This window comes from Protopterus annectens, chromosome 14.part0 (assembly GCF_019279795.1).
Source record: "Protopterus annectens isolate FY-2018-M chromosome 14.part0, PAN1.0, whole genome shotgun sequence".
Classification (NCBI taxonomy): Eukaryota; Metazoa; Chordata; order Ceratodontiformes; family Protopteridae; genus Protopterus; species Protopterus annectens.
This window is the reverse complement of record NC_056748.1, coordinates 1089116732-1089135213: the sequence shown is the minus strand read 5'-3', so window position 1 is coordinate 1089135213 and position 18482 is coordinate 1089116732. Positions and strand designations below refer to the sequence as shown.

Below are 18482 nucleotides of genomic sequence, written 5' to 3'. Positions count from 1 at the left end.
CCTTAACATCCTACACATTAATCTGCAAGATGGCATGCTGGAGTCCTCCTCTAGTCTCCTTACTAACAGCACCAGCACTCTCACTGAACAGAACAATTTTGTAGTGCATGGAGCATGGTGGTTATACTCCAATATCTGGAAAAAAAGACAAATCAGTTAAGCACTTCTATAGCACAAGACCCGATCTTAACAATTGCTAAGCACACCCCTGCCTCACTTGTTATGATCAGGTATCATGCTAGGCAGTTAAACCTGCCAGTACTGACCAGCAAAAGACAGTGGCAGAGATTTGTTTCTGCTTGCTGTTTGTGTTGGTAATGTGTCTCTGAGTTTGTCTAACATAATAGAATTTCTTACACTGTCTCACTGACATGCTAACTAAGTGTTTTATGGCTTTGAAAGCTGACAAAACACTGGCGACTTTTTTCCCCAGAACTAGTAGTGCATGGAGCAAATAAAGTTCCTGCACTATAAAGAATTACGATCGAGTCTCTGATCATAACCCTTTATTATGTGTTCTGGACATGGTTGCCAAGATTCGCTCTCATGGTGAATTTCTTAGCATCCATGTCTCGAATGCATAATAATCCAGTTATGACTGTAAACCAATTTATAATCCTCTGTGTTCTCATATCCCAGTATGATATTAATGCAGATATGTTAATAGCATTGGCAGTAAAGAACCTACATAGTATGGCAGTAAAGAACTAAGCAAGCTCCATGGAACTGACCAGAGACCACAGCTTCTCTGAAATGCCACCTCAGACCTGGGAATCACATCTCACAGACTTGTAACACACAACTAATCTACAACATTTAGAGTACAACTTAAGAAGTTTCTCAAGATCTACCTGTAAATGCTTCTGCCCCCCCAAGGTATCACTTAACATTCACAATCATCCCTTCCATCATTATGATTTCATTCATCCATTTCCTAACTACACATGTTATACATCTACCTGCACATCACTAACCTGCTTCACCCTTCGGTCTCAATAATCCCTTGCACATCATCCTCTCCCGCATTATCCAATATGCTATCCCCAGCTAACTCCTCCTTCTCCCATATCACTCCATCCTCTAGTTTGTTTGAACTGAGCTGAACTGAGGTGGGCTATCAGCCACAATTCTGAGCTGAGATACCAGATGACTAGAGGCTTCTGAGTTTCCCAAAAACCATAAGTTGCCTGTTTTTTGGGGGTTTTTTTGCTTGATTATACTATTTACTGCACTTTTTATTGTGTTTTGCTTATTTAATACTGTAAACATTTTTTAGTGTTTCCCACCTAAATTAGTGTAGCTAGTAGCTGTAGCATAGTCCAGATACAGGTTTGCTGCATCTGGTTCTGTTTATAGTGAGTGTTGAATTCTGAGCACATTTTTCAAGCCATCTTTGATTGGAAGGGGCCCTTCTGCACCTTTGTGAGAGAAGTGTGCTGATTAGAACCTCTCTGGTGAAGGGTGATTGGTCTAGGGCTTTGAGTAAGCACCCTCATTGGTTCTTTTGAGTTTTTTTAAAGTTTTTATTTATGTTTTTAGCTTCTCGTATTTAAGCCCCACATTTGAGCAGGTTTCTTCTGGTGTGTGTGTCATGCAACACTGTGCACTGCCGTGCAATTGTCTGCCATAGCCAGACAAATAATTTAGACAATTTCCCCTTACATACAGCAGTAGTACATTAATGTAGTCCTCATCTTTAGTACATATCCAGTCTAAGAAGTATTGCTAGTGAGCTGTGACCTATTAAACCAACACCCAAAAACCCCGTCAAAGATATCCATTTACAGTGCACCTCCTAGATCAGTCCTAAAAGCACCTCCTTTGTGATAACATTTCTTCAACCTAGCATTATGGACAGTTTGACTACCCTTGTTTCTCCTGCCAGCCTTGTTGACTTGGGTCTCCTGAGGCAGTGTAGCAACTGCCTCAAGTACACTGACAACCCTCTACTAATAACTCTCTCTAGTACAGAGCGAGAGAGAGGTATCTATCTATCTACATCAAAAATCTTGAATCTCTGCTCTCTCACAAGAGGCTGTCAACTCACCCACAACTACTCATGCACATAGTACCATTACTCATACAAATAGTATGCACCCAACAAATAAATCAACATATGTGGAGATTCTCTCAAAAAAATTACCAAAACACCAGAATGTCGATATTATGCCACCAAAAAATCTTGACAGTGAATACCACTTTGTCAACATGTATTCAGCAAAATTCAATTCCGCAATTCGATGAATATTTAAAGGGCAGACAAATACTTGCCCCAAAACCCAATAGAACTAAATCTAGCTAAACCAACTCCCCCCGATGTGGGGGACTACGTTCCCCACATCCCCTAACTAAATATACCAACTCCAAGATTGCACTACAGTGGGGAAAAGGGAAAAATGGTGTGGTTGATTAACCATGTCTTTGCCCTTTAAGTATTCAGTGAATCGCAGAAGTGAATTTTGCTGAATACGTGTTGACAAAGTGGTTTTCGCTGTCAAAGTTTTTCGGTGGCATAATATAGACCCACACCAGATACTTCCAAAACAAAAGACTGCTACGCTACAACTTACACAGTTCCCACACCACCCAAGACACATAGCAATGCCAGTGTCTCACCTACCAAGCCCTTAAGGCATAACAGTCAAAAAACAAATGTTCTTGTCATTGGAGACTCCATAATGAGACACACAAATGTCCCACTCACCAGGATAAGATAAGAAGAAAGCCAGCTGCCTGTCTGATGCCAGGATTCATCAGATCATGCACACAATTATGTGTCTTGGCAACAAGTACCATTATGACTCTGTCATAGCTCATGTTGGAGTGAATGACCTGAGACCTATCTCACTGGACTATATGAAGAGAGATATGATTGAGCTCTCTGAGTATGTGTCCCAGTCAGGTATGTCCTTAGCCTTCAGCAGCATACTGCCCTCACCTAGAATGATGCCACAGTATAAGCAAAAAATGATCAATTTTAATAATTGGCTTAGTTTTTGGTGTCATACAAAGGGGATCCAGTTTCTGTCAGTCTTGTATGACATGGTCGACAAACCTCACTGGTTTGCCAGAGATAGTTTGCACCTGGCACCACTAGGCTTTTGGCTGCTGGAAAAAGGATCTTGCCACCCCCATAGTGACTTTTTAGGCAAGGTCTCAAAAACAAAATTTCCGACATGAAAATCACCAATCATAACAAAATAAGGGTTATGCTGCTAAACACTAGGAGCTTAAAACAAAAACTGCACACCCTGGAAATAATTCTATCACTGGAGGATGTAGATGTCTGTGCAGTCACAGAAACCTGGTTCAAGGCCTCAGAGAGTACCCCAGCTGTGCAAGGCTACAATGCCTTCCACATCTTCAGAACACAAAGCAAATGTGAGAACCAAAGGAGGTGGTGTTTCTGGTTACCTATTATATTCTCAAAAGCGACAATGTCGAATCCGACATTGTCGCCACAAGAATAGTGCAAGTGCATAACGTCACACGGGTAAATGGAAATCTCCATAAGGGGAGATTTCCATGGGTCTATATTATAACACTGACGTCTTACAGCTTTGAATGTTATAGTATCTAACCCATTCAATCGAAACACCAGAAAACCGAACAGTCAGAATAGCGAATTTTCTCCCAGGGAAAAAATGTGCTGTTCCGACAAACATACACACAACACAAGCACACCAAAATAAGTAATCCACACACATACACTTCACAAAACCCTACACTAAATCAGACATACACCACTAGCTATCCACTTATCTTAACCCAACCCTAACCCTAAGGTCCCTAACTATCGCACACTACCTGACCGCACCCTAACCCTAACTCACCTGACCTGCACCCAATCGCACACTCACATTCGTTCACACAATTACCTTAACCTGGTCCATAACCTTTGCTCCACAGTTGAGGGATTTCAATTATCCTAACATCAACTGGGAAACATACTGTAGCCCTAACTCACTAGCACAAAAGTTCCTTGACTTTGTTAACTCAGATACCGTGCAACAAATTGTTCAAACCCTAACAAGAGGAACAAATGTACTAGATCTGGTCTTCACAAACATGACAAACAGATGCACCACCACAACTATCAGATCATCATTAGTCAAATCTGACCATAAATCAGTGGCCTACGAGCTGGCACTAACACCACAACTCACAAAGGGCGAAATCAGACTAAAAAACTTCATCAATGCAAACTATACCCTCCTAGGCGAAGGTAAAAATGCCTTCCAAGCCCCACCCCCAGCTGAAAGTGGTAACTATACCAAAGCTTACACTAAAGCCCTGTACAATCACTTGTAAAAGTGTATAGACTCAGTTGTTCCAGGGAGAATCAAAGCCAGAGCCCCAAGTCAAAACAAGCTTCCCTGGTGGACATCCAGTATTAACAAACTTTACAACAAACGCAAAAGGTTGCTGTCTAAGAAAACTGAGGTGAGGCCCCAATAATGGAAAAGCACCCTCCTCAACCTCACCAGGCAAATAAGACAACATGTCAAATCCTCTAAGGGTACTTTTGAGAAAAATTTAGCAATTCCAGCCAAGAATAACCATAATGCCTTTTACAGCTACACACACACTGATCCCGCAATTATAGTAAACATGCTAGTGGACAGATTTGGCAAAGATTTCACTCCCTTACCTCCTCCAAACTTATCACAAACCTAACCCCCAACCCCCACCATCCTACATATCCAAAGAGCAGGTCATTAAAGCCTTGTCTAAGCCAAAAAAACACAGCCTCTATAGGACCAGACAGCATCCCAGGCAATTTTCTAAACAAACTTAAACATGAACTAGCATCACCATTAAGTACCCTATTCAATCACAGCCTAACCACAGTCTGTGTTCCTGAAGAATGTGGAACAACAACAATTATTCTCCTCCACAAATGTGGCTTAGCAACAGACACAGGGAATTATAGACCCATAAGTCTGACCAGCCTCATCTGTAAAGCCAGGGAACGTATCATTGTAGACCTTATAAATAAAGACATAGGCGACCTCCAAACTCTGGATCTGACTCAATCTGGCTTTGTCAAGGGCAGATCCTGCCTGTTACACCTGGTGGATTTCTCCAAAAATGTGACCAGGGCCATTGACAAAGGCAAATCTGTGCAGATCGCATACCTCGACTTGACAATAGCCTTTGACACAATCCTACACTCAGGCATTGCCGATAAACTTAGCAAACTGAATGTAAACCCCTTTGTTCTAAGATGGGGTGTCACCTGGCTCACAAACCAGTCACACACTATCAAAGTGGGTGACTCCACATCAACCAGCAGACCTGTCACCAGCAGGGTGCCACAAGGTCAGTGCTGACCCCCTGCTGTTTGGTATATCCTTCTCAGAAGTTCAGGCCAAAACTAATGGGCTGTGGCTGACAAAGTTTATGGACGACTGCAAATTGGGTGCAATTACTGAATCCCCAAATGATGTCAGTACACTTCAGGAGGGTCTTACACAGACCAGTGACTGGTGTCTTAGTCATGTTCTCAAACTGAATGCAAAGAAATGCATCATCATTCCGTTCGGTAAAAACAATGTCCCTTGACACTATCAAATTAACAGCACCACCCTATGTACCTATGAAGTGGTAAGAGATCTGGGATCACAAGTAGAATGCAACCTTACCTTTGACCACCATGTGTCTACTGTAGTAAGGAAGGCTTTCTATGTGGCACGCTTGATTAGCAAAGGCATCGTCTATTGAACAAAGCAGGTTATAACCCCTTTATACTTGTCACTAATCAGGCCCATAATTGTCTGTAAATCTCCTTTCAGCATGGACTGTACAAAGCACCTGCAACAAGTGGAGAGACCTCAGAGGTTTCCAACTAAGAAGATCAAGGAACTTCAAACACATGCCTTACACAGACCCACTAAAGTCCCTGTCACTATGCTCAGTATCATACACATGCCTTACACAGACCCACTAAAGTCCCTGTCACTATGCTCAGTATCATATAGACTACTTAGGGGAGACTAATGCCTGGCTTACAGAGCAAATCTCCAATCCAAACTGAATGAATTTGCTACACATCCATAAATCAAACAAGACTAGACCTACCCATTTCATGGACCTAAATATGGCCTGCAACTTGAATAGGACATGCTGGAGGGATTGATTTGTCCCACAGCGACTGCTGCATGTTTGGAATAGGCTGCCAATCCATGTGAAGCAGAGGACCTCTATGACACTGTTCCAAAGGAATCTGGATGACTGGATGGGGCAACGTAAATTTTTACAGTGGATAGCACCCATAACCATCCTGGACATGGGCAGTCATTACTAAATACAATCCTGAGTATTAACTAGATTATCTATGGTATTACAATGGGATGAAATGGCTAGGCTTGAAATAACCTTTGGGTCGATAGCCTTGTAACCTCCTATGATCTTATGCTGGCCCCCTACTGTTTGGTATATACTTCTCAGAAGTATGAGTAATTTACACCCAAAAGTTTGTCTATATTGTTGTATATAGCTTGGTATGAAGCAATTTTCTAGAGTAAGTCCTCACCCTCTTTTTATGATCACCAAACATTTTCACTATATGAACTATATGCTTTATGTTTACACTTGTATTGTGCATATGTTTTGTAAACTGTTACTCTTACACTATGTCTGTTCTGGGATGAGGCTGAAAATGGACCATCTGGATGGGTGCTCTTCCTGGGTTAATAAACAGTTAAATATATTCCATCCAGTGACACTCATTTGTAGAGAAATCATGCCTGCCTTCCTTCCCTCGTTTGCTACCTGTCTGTCTCTAATGAAGAACCATATAGATTAGCTTGTGGTTCATCCATAACTCCTGCAAACTTTCCAGATGTGGCGAAACAGACTGTTCCCTGTACCTTGCATCTCTCCCTGATGTTTGAGATTTGCTAGGTCTTCTGTTAACACTTTCTCATTGTTTCATTTACCCCATTATTTCTAGCTCTAATACCTCATTGTGGTACTTTGTCCAATTCCTCCTCTTAAAATGCCGATTCTTTGTGAACTGTTTTTTTTTTTTTTTTTTTTTTTTTTTTGCACTGGTCAGAGACAATAACATTAGGTTTCAGAACAAATACTTCATGAAAACTGATATTTAAAAAAATATTTTACAAAGGAAAATTAAAATGATACTGTGATAAACCAAGAGGCTGCCAGCCTAGCTAGATAGAATTTTGTAAATATTTCTATGTCATTGTAAATAATAATATGATCCACAGGCTGGTTTTACAAATGTAAGAAAACTGTGTTATGTGCTGTGCTTCAAAAATGTAACCACAGTGCACCCTGCTGGAAGATAGCTGATAAGTAAAGAATTTTATGACTGTGTGTGTTCTCAAGCTATGAGACAGGACGTCTGCAGCTGGAAATTATTTCTATTTTCTTAAGACAGAGATAATTACTAGGTTTCACATGTAAAGCGTCTTTTATTGCTATGACTTCCTGGCAACTGCAGATCACAAAGAAATGTTAAATTTTGAGTTCTGTTAGCCTGGGAACTAAATCAAAAGTGACAAGAATGATGTAATCTGAAATGACTCAGCAGTAATGTGTATTATCAATTTAAGGACTATCTCAGAAAGAGTGGCATTTTATATGTGTCTTCAGACCCGTTAACAACTCACCAGCACTGTGCCTTGCTCTGCATGTAAAGTTATTTAGAACATAGTTTCTCTTAGGGATAGCTTGGAATATAGCCAGATTAGTGTAGATGTTTTCTATATTATGTGAGACTGTCCTACAATATTGTTTTAAAGTATTTTCTTGTGATTTCTGAACTCTCTATTGTCACTGTGTTGAATTAATAAGTATTGTCTTGTGTTTTTATTATTTATTATTAAATATTTTTAAACCTTTCAACTGTGGCTGTTTTGTGTATAGATAATTTAAGCTCTAAGAGTACTTGCATGTATTTGGTGATACTGTATAAGCTACTCCAGTAGCCTTAGCCCTGGGTCACACTTACTATATGGATAACAGTAACAATGCACAGTAGAACTGGTCACCCTTTGGGAAGGGCAATATTAGTAGTTGATAAGTAGTGGTTGGTGTCAGTGATTTCTACCTTATCGTCTGGGCAGAAGGGGACATAGCTGGAGAACCTGTGCCAGCCTTCCCCAGGAGTGTCTGTGTATTTGTATATAAATCACATCTCAAAGTGTGTGTGTGTGTGTCAGCTACTTGGGCAGGGACATGAAGCACTGGTTGGACAGAGAGGGTGCTGGAGGTTTCGGCTTGACCCCTCGGCTGAGATCTGAACCCTATAGACAGCCAGTGGGGAGTCTTATCAGGGATCTGGAGAGAAAGGAAATAACCAGCCCCCAGACTGACTATGATCTCTGTGTGCCCTTAAAGGAAATTGTACTTTATTGTGTGTGTACTTGTTATACTCCCAATGTGGACACCCCTCACTAATTACTGGGCCAGTGCACATTCATCACATATTAATTGTATGGCAGTGGTGGGATATCCACATCAAATATTGTTTGATAGTGGTGAGTTAGCCACATTAGATATCAATTAGCTTGTAGTGGTGTGGACATTGAATTTCTGTAGCTTGTGCACAGTGATCATTGAAGGTGTTTTTGGACTCTAAATCAGCCAAGCAGTGAACATTCAGAGTTCAGATCACAATTGTTTTATTCCTTTTATTAGTTTAGTTAGTCTGGGAGAGCAGGCAAGCATGTCAGAAGAGGAGTATGGCAAGGTGACAAGGAGCCAGTTGGCTGAGATGTCCCAGGCTAAAGGACTGGTGCATGGAAACCTGATTAAAGCAAACATGATTGCAGCTTTGGTCACAGCTGCATCAGAGAATAGAAATCAGGAGGACAATAAAACTGGCCGTGGAGATGTACAACACTCAGAGAATGGACAACTCAACCTTTTTACAGAGGACTTAAAAATCTATTTAGAGTTAAAAAGACTTGAGTTGGAAATAGAAACAGCAAATAAACTGAGGCATCTAGACTCTGAGGAAAATAGTAAACTGTGATGTCTGCAGGCTGAGGAGAATGACAAACTACTATACCTGGAAGCTGAGGAAAAGGAGAAGGAGAGGTAGAGGCAACATGAAAAGGAGATGCTGACTCTTCACCAGAGTCATGGAGGTAATGAGGAAGTGAGTAACCAGACCCCAGAAGCACAAAAGGATAGAAAATTTATTCCACAGTTTACAGAGGGGGATAATTTTGATAGTATCATTCATATGTCTGAGAGGGTATATAAACAGTATAATGTTGACCAAGGGCTCTGGGTATGGCTCATGCCCCCTTTACTCCATGGTAAAGCTGTAACTGTTCTGTCCAAACTGTCTGATAATGACTTTTTAAACTATAATGTTGTAAAGAACTGTTTGCTAGAAGTTTTTAAGCTAACACCTGAAGCTTATAGAAAATATTTAATGAGCATAGACACAAGGCAGATGAAAGTGTGTGTAAATATATTGCTGAACTAAGTACTCATTTATAGGTGGATGAGTGGATGTCAGGTCACTACTTTTGAAGGGGTGGCAGACCTTCTGGTGACTGAACAAGCTGTTAGCACTTTGCCTGAGGACATGAGGATCTAGTTAGCTGATAGACAATGCTCTACTGTAGATGAATTGGGGAAGAAGGGAGACATATACCTAGCAAGCAGGGCATCCCTGCACAGGTAAAGGACACCCAGTGCTGTGCATGGGTCTAAGGGAACCCATGGTGGACAGCCCAGACTGCTCCAACAGAGTCTGCCAGTAGCAGGGGAAGCCACTAGTCCAGGTACACATCCAGGACCTAGGGGTAAATGTTTTGAATGCAACCAGTGGACCCATGTAGCACATAGATGTCCACAGAGGCAAGGTGGGGAACAAAGGGTAATGGAGCCAGTAAGTTGGAATGACAAAATTTCAATAGTAGGATGTCTTCAGACAACAGAGTTACCAAACTACCATCTTGCAGATATCCTGATAGGGAAGGATTTTGATAAGGCTGTACCATGTGTTTATGCAGCAGTCAGGCTTGGAGACAAGCATGTGGATCTGGTAGTCTGAGGGAGACACAGACAGACTGCATACTTGCAGCCAGGACTGGTGAGGTGGTTACTTCAGGGAGGGAGCTACCTTATAGCAGTGAGACTAAAGGTGAGCCACAATTGCTTGTGGGTACTGATGTTCCTTTGGACAGAGTGACTGGAAGGGCAGAGGTGAATAGCAGTACCCTGGCTAACAGTGAGGCATCACTGTTAGATGATACCAGACTTCCTGTGGAAGGGGAGCTGGGAAGGGTTACAAAGAGAGAGTTGAGACAGACTCAGCTCTCAGACCCTACATTACAAGGCCTGAGGCAGGTAGCTAGTGAGACACCTGACTCACAAGGGAAGGAGGAATCTGTATACTGGGACAAAGGGTTACTGTATAGAGAGTGGACCCCTGAGGGAGGGCTACAGGGTGAGATAATACAGCAGTTGGTAGTGCCTAGAGCTTACCATCTGGCATTTCTAGACATAGCCCATGATATTCCATTTGCAGGTCATATGGACATAAAATGTATAAAGAGACATATTATGCAGAACTTTTATTGCCCTGGAATTTCCAGAGATGTAACAGGGTACTGCAGGACCTGTGAGCAGTGCCAAAAGGTAGGTAAGGCAGGAGACAAGGTGAAAGCTCCTTTGATGCCTTTGCCTGTGATTGAGGAGCCATTTCAGAGGGTAACTATGAATATTGTGGGGCCTCTGAAAACCCCAAGTTCCACAGGGGGAAAAGTATATCTTAGTAGTAGTAGTAGATTATGATACACGATACCCTGAGGCAGTGGCTTTGTCCTCCATTAAGGCAGAAAAGGTAGCAAATGCTTTGTTAGAGATTTTTAGCAGGGTAGGTTTTCCAAAAGAAATACTGACTGACGGAGGTGCCAATTTCATGTCAGACCTGCAGGCTTCTCTGTGGAAGTATTGTGGGGGTGAAGCACTTAAAGAACACCCCTACCATCCCCAGACTAATGGTCTTCTTAAGAGGTTAATCTCTACACTCAAGTCCAAGCTACGGGCATTTGCAGACCAGTTTAAGAGGAAGTGGGACAAATATTTGCACCATCTGTTATTTGCTTACAGAGAGGTTTCCCAGGAATCCACAGGTTTTTCACCCTTTGAGTTGTTGTACGGGCATAGGGTGAGGGGGGCCTCTAGATTTAATGTGTGATGAGTGAGAGGGTGAGTGTGAATCTCACCAGGAGTCTGTTGTGGCATATGTCCTAAACCTCAGGACAAGGCTCAGGGAGCTCATGGGCTTGGCCCAGGAGAACCTGACAGAAGCCCAACAGCAGAAAAATGTCTGGTATGACAGGAATGTTCGAGCTAGAGAGTATGCTGTAGGGCAGCAGGTAATGGTTCTCATTCCTGTCAGGCACAACAAGCTGCAGGCAGCCTGGGAGGGACCCTACAAGGTGGTAAGGAAGGTCAGCGATGTTAACTACATGGTGGAACTGCTAGGCAGGAGGGAGGAGCACACATTGCACCATGATAGGGAGGCCCTCATGCTGAGTATTTGCAATTGATTGTAGGAGGAGTCCGAGGGAGATCTGGTGACTGATCTCCTCATACAGGATCAGACTGACACCTCAGTGGAAGGGGTAGCAATGTCCTGGCAGCTATCTCCTCCCCAGGTTTGAAAAATTCAAACAGTGTTACAGGAGTTTGGGGACATGTTCACTGGGAAACCAGGGTGCACCCACCTGGTGCAGCACCAGTTGGGTACAAGACCCCAAAGACCTATTAGGCAGGCCCCTTATAGGGTGCCTGAGAGAGAGTCAAACAGACTCTGTGGAAGGAGATACAGGAAATGTTGGAACTAGGGTATTTCAGGATACCAACAGTCCCTGGGCCTCCACAGTGATGCTGATGCCAAAGACGGTTGGCAGCATCAGGTTCTGTGTGGACTACAGGAAATGAAATAGTCACACAGAGTCAGATATTTACCCCATGCCTAGGACAGATGAAGCCCTAGAGCATCTGGATGGGGCTAAGTATCTTACCACCATTGATCTTACCAAGGGTTACTAGCAGGTGCCCTTGACTCCAAGTGCTAGAGAGAGGTCAGCCTTTGTGAGTTTGTTTGGCTTGTATGAGTTCAAAAAGATGCCCTTTAGGATGAAAAATACCCCAATGACTTTCCAAGTGCTGGTAGATCATATCCTAGCAGTAGCAGGAGGGTTTGCCCTTGCTTACCTAAATGATATTACCATCTACAGCCATTTCTAGCAAGAGCACCTTCAGCATGTCAGGGAGGTGCTGGGCAGACTACAGAGGACAGGGTTGACCATTAAGCCCAGTAAATGTCAGATGCTTATGGTAGAGGTCTCCTACCTGGGACATAGAGTGGGGAGTGGTAAGATCAGGCCAGAACCTGCCAAAGTGGAAGCCATTCAGACATAGGCTGCACCTGTTACCAAAAAGCAAGTGAGGGTATTTGTAGGGACAGCATGGTGCTACAGAAAGTTTTTTCCCCAGTTATAGTACCATAGCTGTTCCCCCTCATAGACCTTACAAGGAAAAAACAGACCTGATAAAGTAGTGTGGACCCCAGTGTGTGAGCAAACATTCCAGGAGCTTAAAGAAGCTTTGGAAGGACCCCTATGTTAGCCAGTACAGATTACAGCAAAGAATTGGTTGTGCAGGTGGATGCTTTGAACCATGAGCTGGAGGCTGTACTTAGCTAGATTTCTTCAGAGGGAGAAGAGTACCCAGTAGTTTATTTTAGTCATAGGCTCCAACTCAGGGAGGAATGCTATGCAGCTGTAGAAAATGAATGTCTACCCATAGTGTATGGAAGAAAATTCACTGTAGTTACAGATCACAATCCCCTAACATGGCTAGATCGAGCCATCCAGCAAAATGCCAAGTTGCTAAGTTGGAGCCTAGGGTTTCAAGCATATGATATATCAGTGCAGCACCGCAGTGGGATTAGGAATGCCATTGTAGATGGGCTCTCAAGACATGGAATGGGGTAAGGTATGCCCAGATAGACTTAACCATCTCAAGCAACATTTCTCAAGTTTGAGTTCTCAGGGGGAAGAAATGTGATAAACTGAGAGGCTGCCAGTATAGCTAGATAGAATTTTGTAAAGAATTCTATGACATTGTAAATATTAATATGATCCACAGGATGGTTTCACAAATGTAAGAAAACTGCGTTATGTGCTGAGCTTCAAAAATGTAATCACAGTGCACCCTGCTGGATGAAATCTGATAAGTAAAGAATTTTATGACTGTGTGTGATATCAAGCTAGGAGACAGAATGTCTGCAGCTAGAAATTCTTCTATTGTCTTAAGACAGGGATAATTACTAGGTTTCACATGCAAAGTGACTTTTATTGCTGTCACTTCCTGGCAGCTGCAGATCACAAAGAAATGTTAAATGTGGAGTTCTGTTAGCCTGGGAACTAAATCAGATGTGATAAGAATGATGTAATCTGAAATGACTCAGCAGTAATGTGTATTACCATTTTAGGGACTATCTCAGAAAGAAAGAGTGACATTTTGTTTTTGTCTTCAGACCTGTTAACAACTCACCAGCACCATGCCTTGCTCTGTAAGTAAAGTTATTTAGAACATAATTTCTCTTAGGGATAGATAGGAATATAGCCAGATTGGTGTAGATGATTTCTATATTATGTGAGACTGTCCTACAATGTTGTTTTAAAGTATTTTCCTGTGATTTCTGAACTCTGTATTGTCATTGCATTGAATTGAGTATTGTCTTGTGTTTTCATTATTTATTATTAAATATTTGTAAACCTTTCAACTGTTGATGTTTTGTGTAGAGATAATTTAAGCTCTTGGAGTACTTGGATGTATTTGGTGATACTGTACAAACCACTCCAATAGCCTTAGCCCTGGGTCACACTTACTATTTGTATAACAGTAACATTACACATTAGAATTGGTCACCCTTTGGGAAGGGTCTTATTAGTAGCTGATAAGTAGTAGTAGTAGTTAGTGGCAGTGATTTCTACCTTATAGTCTGGGCAGAAGGGGCATAGCTGGAGAACCTGTGCCAGCCTTCCCCAGGAGTCTCTGTGTGTTTGTATATAAGTCAAATCTCAAAGTGTATGTGCGTCAGCTACTTGGGCAGGGACACAAAGCACTGATTGGACAGAGAAGGTGCTGGAGGTTTTAGCTTGACCACTTGGCTGAGATTTGAACCCTATAGTTGTTCCAGTGGGGAGTCTTATTGGGGATCTGTAGAGAAAGGGAATAACCAGCCCCCAGACTGACTATGATCTCTGTGTGCTCTTACGCGACATTGTACTTTATTGTGTGTGTACTTGTTATCCTTCCAATGTGGATGCCCCTCACTGATGCTAGTGGTGAGGATTGAAGCTCCTTGATTACTGGGCCAGTGTACGGGCATCACAGATACAATATTAGCATTACCAGACTCTTGGGTGGTTTTATAAAACTTTGTCAGATTGATAAAGCTGTAGTGTTGATATATTATGTCAATTTTTCATATTATAACATGGTATGAAATTATGCACAGAAAAAGTTTTGTAATTTCTTACCTCCAGGGGTACTGAGAGCCTTGTGTATAAAGTCAGCTGCAGGGCAAAAATATATACTCAAGTCAAAGTGCGGAAGATCGTTGGCTGGTACTCCATAATATTCCATACAGACACCATAGAAGTCAGGGCTTCCGCGGCACATGAATTTTCCATGGGCAGCATTTAATACATGTGTAATGCCCATCTTCCATAGTCCAAATCTATTATGTGATGTGGTTCTGTAGAGAAGTAAAAATCATTAAAATCTTTCATAGACTGCAAGCTGTAGTGCCCACAGATTTAAATAGATTCAGTTTTACTATAATACGCAAGACAGAAAGAGAAAGAGCAAATACACACAGGAAAATTGTATAATTATTTATATTTATGACTTTTAACCAGTGGTAGGGCATGCTGAAATGCTTTCAACAAGCTGAAAGGGAAGGATCACCAGTTACAACTGAAATAACTCAGCAACTTTGAGATTTAGTATAAAGAAAACATTGATGAAGTGATGATTCACTTTGAAATTGTGCCCCACTTTCAGACCCTTTTATGTCTTTAGTCTTGTTGTTATCATGGCTGCTCATTGCCCGCCTGTTGATCATAGATATCTGCTGGATTTTATATCACTTAGGAGCCAGATGAATTTGAATAGCAATTTCTTTGAGTGGAACTGAATGAAGTAAAAATCAGTGAACACACTCTAACTGATCATTGACAATGACTTTTTCCACTGCTGTTTCACTGTGGAGTTAATATGTATTAGGATATCAGGTTCTCCCTGCGAAATGGGTGTTGCAGGGGGTCTTTGCCCTCCTACAAAAAAAAATTAGTTTGTGAATCGATAAAATTGCTTTTAGAGATACATAATCACTTAATCACGTAGAGAAATTACCTTTGATTCATCATCATAAATCCATATTACTGCAGTGGATAGTGCCTAGGTTTTTCACATATATAAACAAAATAAACTTTTTTATGTAAAAGTATCCAGTTTGCTTAATAATCCTGGCTTTCACATGAAGGAGGAATGAACACACACAGCCCTAAGTCAATCAGGTTTGCATTCAGTGCCATTGTTTAATGTACTTATAGGTTTAGGTCAAGCAATATAGTTTGAATATCATGTTGCTACAGTTTTTGGACAGTTTTGGTATCACTGATTCTAGGTGCTAATTAAGGTGAGTCCTGTAAATGATTATAGTATTGGGCAAACAGTAAACATTACATTATTATATCCTGACTGGGAATTTTCCTTCTCTATACAGTACACTTTAACCTAAACTGATTTAAATGTCATCTTTTATTCAAGTAATTTGATATGGACACCAAGCTTGTATTTAATAGTGCTCACCGATATTTGACAGTTCTGTTCCAGAAGTCACAGGTGAGATTTTTCAAGTGTCCCTCAGTCTGCACCCCATTAAGTGTGGACTGGAATCTGTATCTGTACCTCATCGTTTTATTCAACATTAAAGATAACAGAGACTGAAAGATGCTAAGATTATAATAGGGCAGGCATGAGATAAAAAGCTCATTACAGGTGGGCAAACCTGGGAAATACAGAGCTGAGATGGCAGGTGTGCAGAGCTGAGATATTTGAAGATGAACCAAGGTGATTCTGAGCCAAGGATCCTGCCTGACTTGTGAAAGCATATTAGTAGCTAAGTAGGGCAATAATAAAAAAACAAGAAATGGGAAAAAATTGTATTAAGTGTAATATTTGGGTTTGTGACACTCTTCAAAAAACATACTCTGTTTAATATCTGTTTTATCAAATACAAATTATCAAAAACAGACTTATTGAACAGAGGTGAGGGGGAGCAAGCCTCTTTACACTCCATGTGAGGGACTACATTCCCCAACACTCTGACTGACGTATATATACCAACTCTGAGATTGCACAAAACCAGAGAAAAAGGAAAATTCCCCTATCTCCAGTATTCAGAGATATCTGAGAAATACCTGTGTTCCATGCAGTCCTTGCAATTTACATTTCATTCAGTAAGTTTAATTCAATCAAAGTGCACTTAAAAAGAATGCATTTCAACTAAATACCATGTAAGCATATATTTGTGTGTGTTTCTAACCTTATACGCATGCATACATGTGCACAAATATGTCTGGGTACAGAGAAAGAGAGGTGTTTTGAATCAGGATTCTTAGTTTCATTGTTCATATTTGTGTACTAGATTAATGACCACAAAGGTATTTTTAAGCCTTGTCATAAATCCCAAATCTCTGACAAGTTCTGGTATCTTTGATAAGTGTAAGCAGGGGCTAGGGAGATGAAAGTTTTACAAGCAGGGGCCTGAGAGATGAACCATTTACAGGTTGCCTGTGCCCATTAGAGATAAGGGTGCCAAACCAGGGAAGAATTTCCTGTTCTCCATCCAATTGTCCAAGTTACACTTAAATTGGTTTAGGAACTAACTCTGTTTCACATGCATGGGGAGTCTGTTCCTGAGAAGGGATAGTCACTGGGATACATACCTGTCTCTCCAACAGGTCCTATTTATACAACAGACAAAGTTTAAGTCTTTAAAACAGGTAATTCTGGTGCTGCTTGTTTTGTGGATATGCAGGAGGTCCATCACAGTGGGGTCAGACAATGCCTTGCATTCTAGGCATTGATCTCACCTCAATTGCCAGTAGAAGACAAAATACAGGGAAAGGACCTTGAGATGGTCTGCACAGGGCATGTTACTTATACCCTGTATTCTTTTAGTGAGGAACCTCTGTGGACATTCCAGTTGTTGGATGTGCCTGGTTAGGTACATACCAAAGGGGACATTGTAATGATAGGTCTGATAAATGTCAAATATAGTGGAACAATGACCTCCTTGGAGCTAAATGCCATACCTCTGTTTATAAGTTGTACAACATATAATGATTTCCTCACTACTAAAGACACATGATGGTAAAAGACTAGATTACTGTCTAGGTGTGTCCTCAAGTCCCTGACTACAGGGTCAACTGTTAGGAGTATGTTGTCAATATAATAGTTACCAGGGGTGGATGACTTCCTGAGGGATACTATTATGCATTTCCTGGCATTTGTTTTTAGTCCATGGCTCTGACACTAGTTATTTGTCTGTGTCAGCCTTTCATGTAGAACATTTATGTCAGTGTGGGATTGAATAACAGCTCCTAATTTGCAATCATCTGCAAATTTAGTCAGCCAGAGGCCACTGACATTGACCTTGACTTCTGAGAAGTAAATTACAAAAAGTAGGAGTCCAAGGACTGATGTCTGAGGGCCTCTGCTTGTGAATGGCCTCTTTGTAGAGTTGGACTCCCCAATTCTAACTTTCTGGGTCCTGTATGTGAGCCAACTAACTATCCACCAGGTGACATTAGGGTTTATACCTAACCTCTTGTATCTGTCAACAATGTCCGAGTGGGTATTGTATCAAATTACTTGGTCATGTCAAGACAGGTGGTGTGAATTGTTTTTTCCCTCATCCATTGCTTTGCTGATCTTCTCAAAGAAGTTAACCAGGCTGAGTAGGCATGATCTGCCCTTGATGAAACCAAATTAAGTTGGGTCCAGTGTTTGGAGGTTTTCTATGTCATTGTTGATCATTTCCATGATAATTGCAAAAGAGACTAGTGAGAACTATGGGTCTTTAGTTTCCTGGGTCTGTAGATGGCCCACCTTTGGGGAGAGGGATGATTGTTGCTGTTCTCCATTCATGAGACACAAAGCCTGTTTGAGGCTACAATTAAATAGCAATTCCAGAGTGCCCAATAAGTCATGTTTCGTGCTATTTAGAAGGCATCCTGGGATATTGTCTGGGCCCATTGAGGCACTGTTCTTGGTCTTAGAGACAGATCTTTAAGGACCTGTTCCCAAGTGATAGTAACGGGAGTTATATTTGAAGATATTTCCTAAAGGGAGGTTGAGGAGAAGAAAGGAGTAAAGTTAGAGCTGAACTTGTCAGCCAGTAG

General features: G+C 41.5%; 1 protein-coding gene across 1 annotated transcript in view; it reads right to left on the bottom strand.

Moving 5' to 3' along the window:
* The window catches only part of LOC122788765 (protein phosphatase Slingshot homolog 2-like), a 620674-nt gene that overhangs the window by 373843 nt on the left and 228349 nt on the right, over positions 1 to 18482 (bottom strand). Inside the window, exon 2 of the mRNA XM_044055659.1 lies at positions 14550 to 14767. Within this exon, the coding sequence (XP_043911594.1) occupies positions 14550 to 14767 (218 nt within the window). The remainder of the gene's footprint in view (positions 1 to 14549; positions 14768 to 18482) is intronic.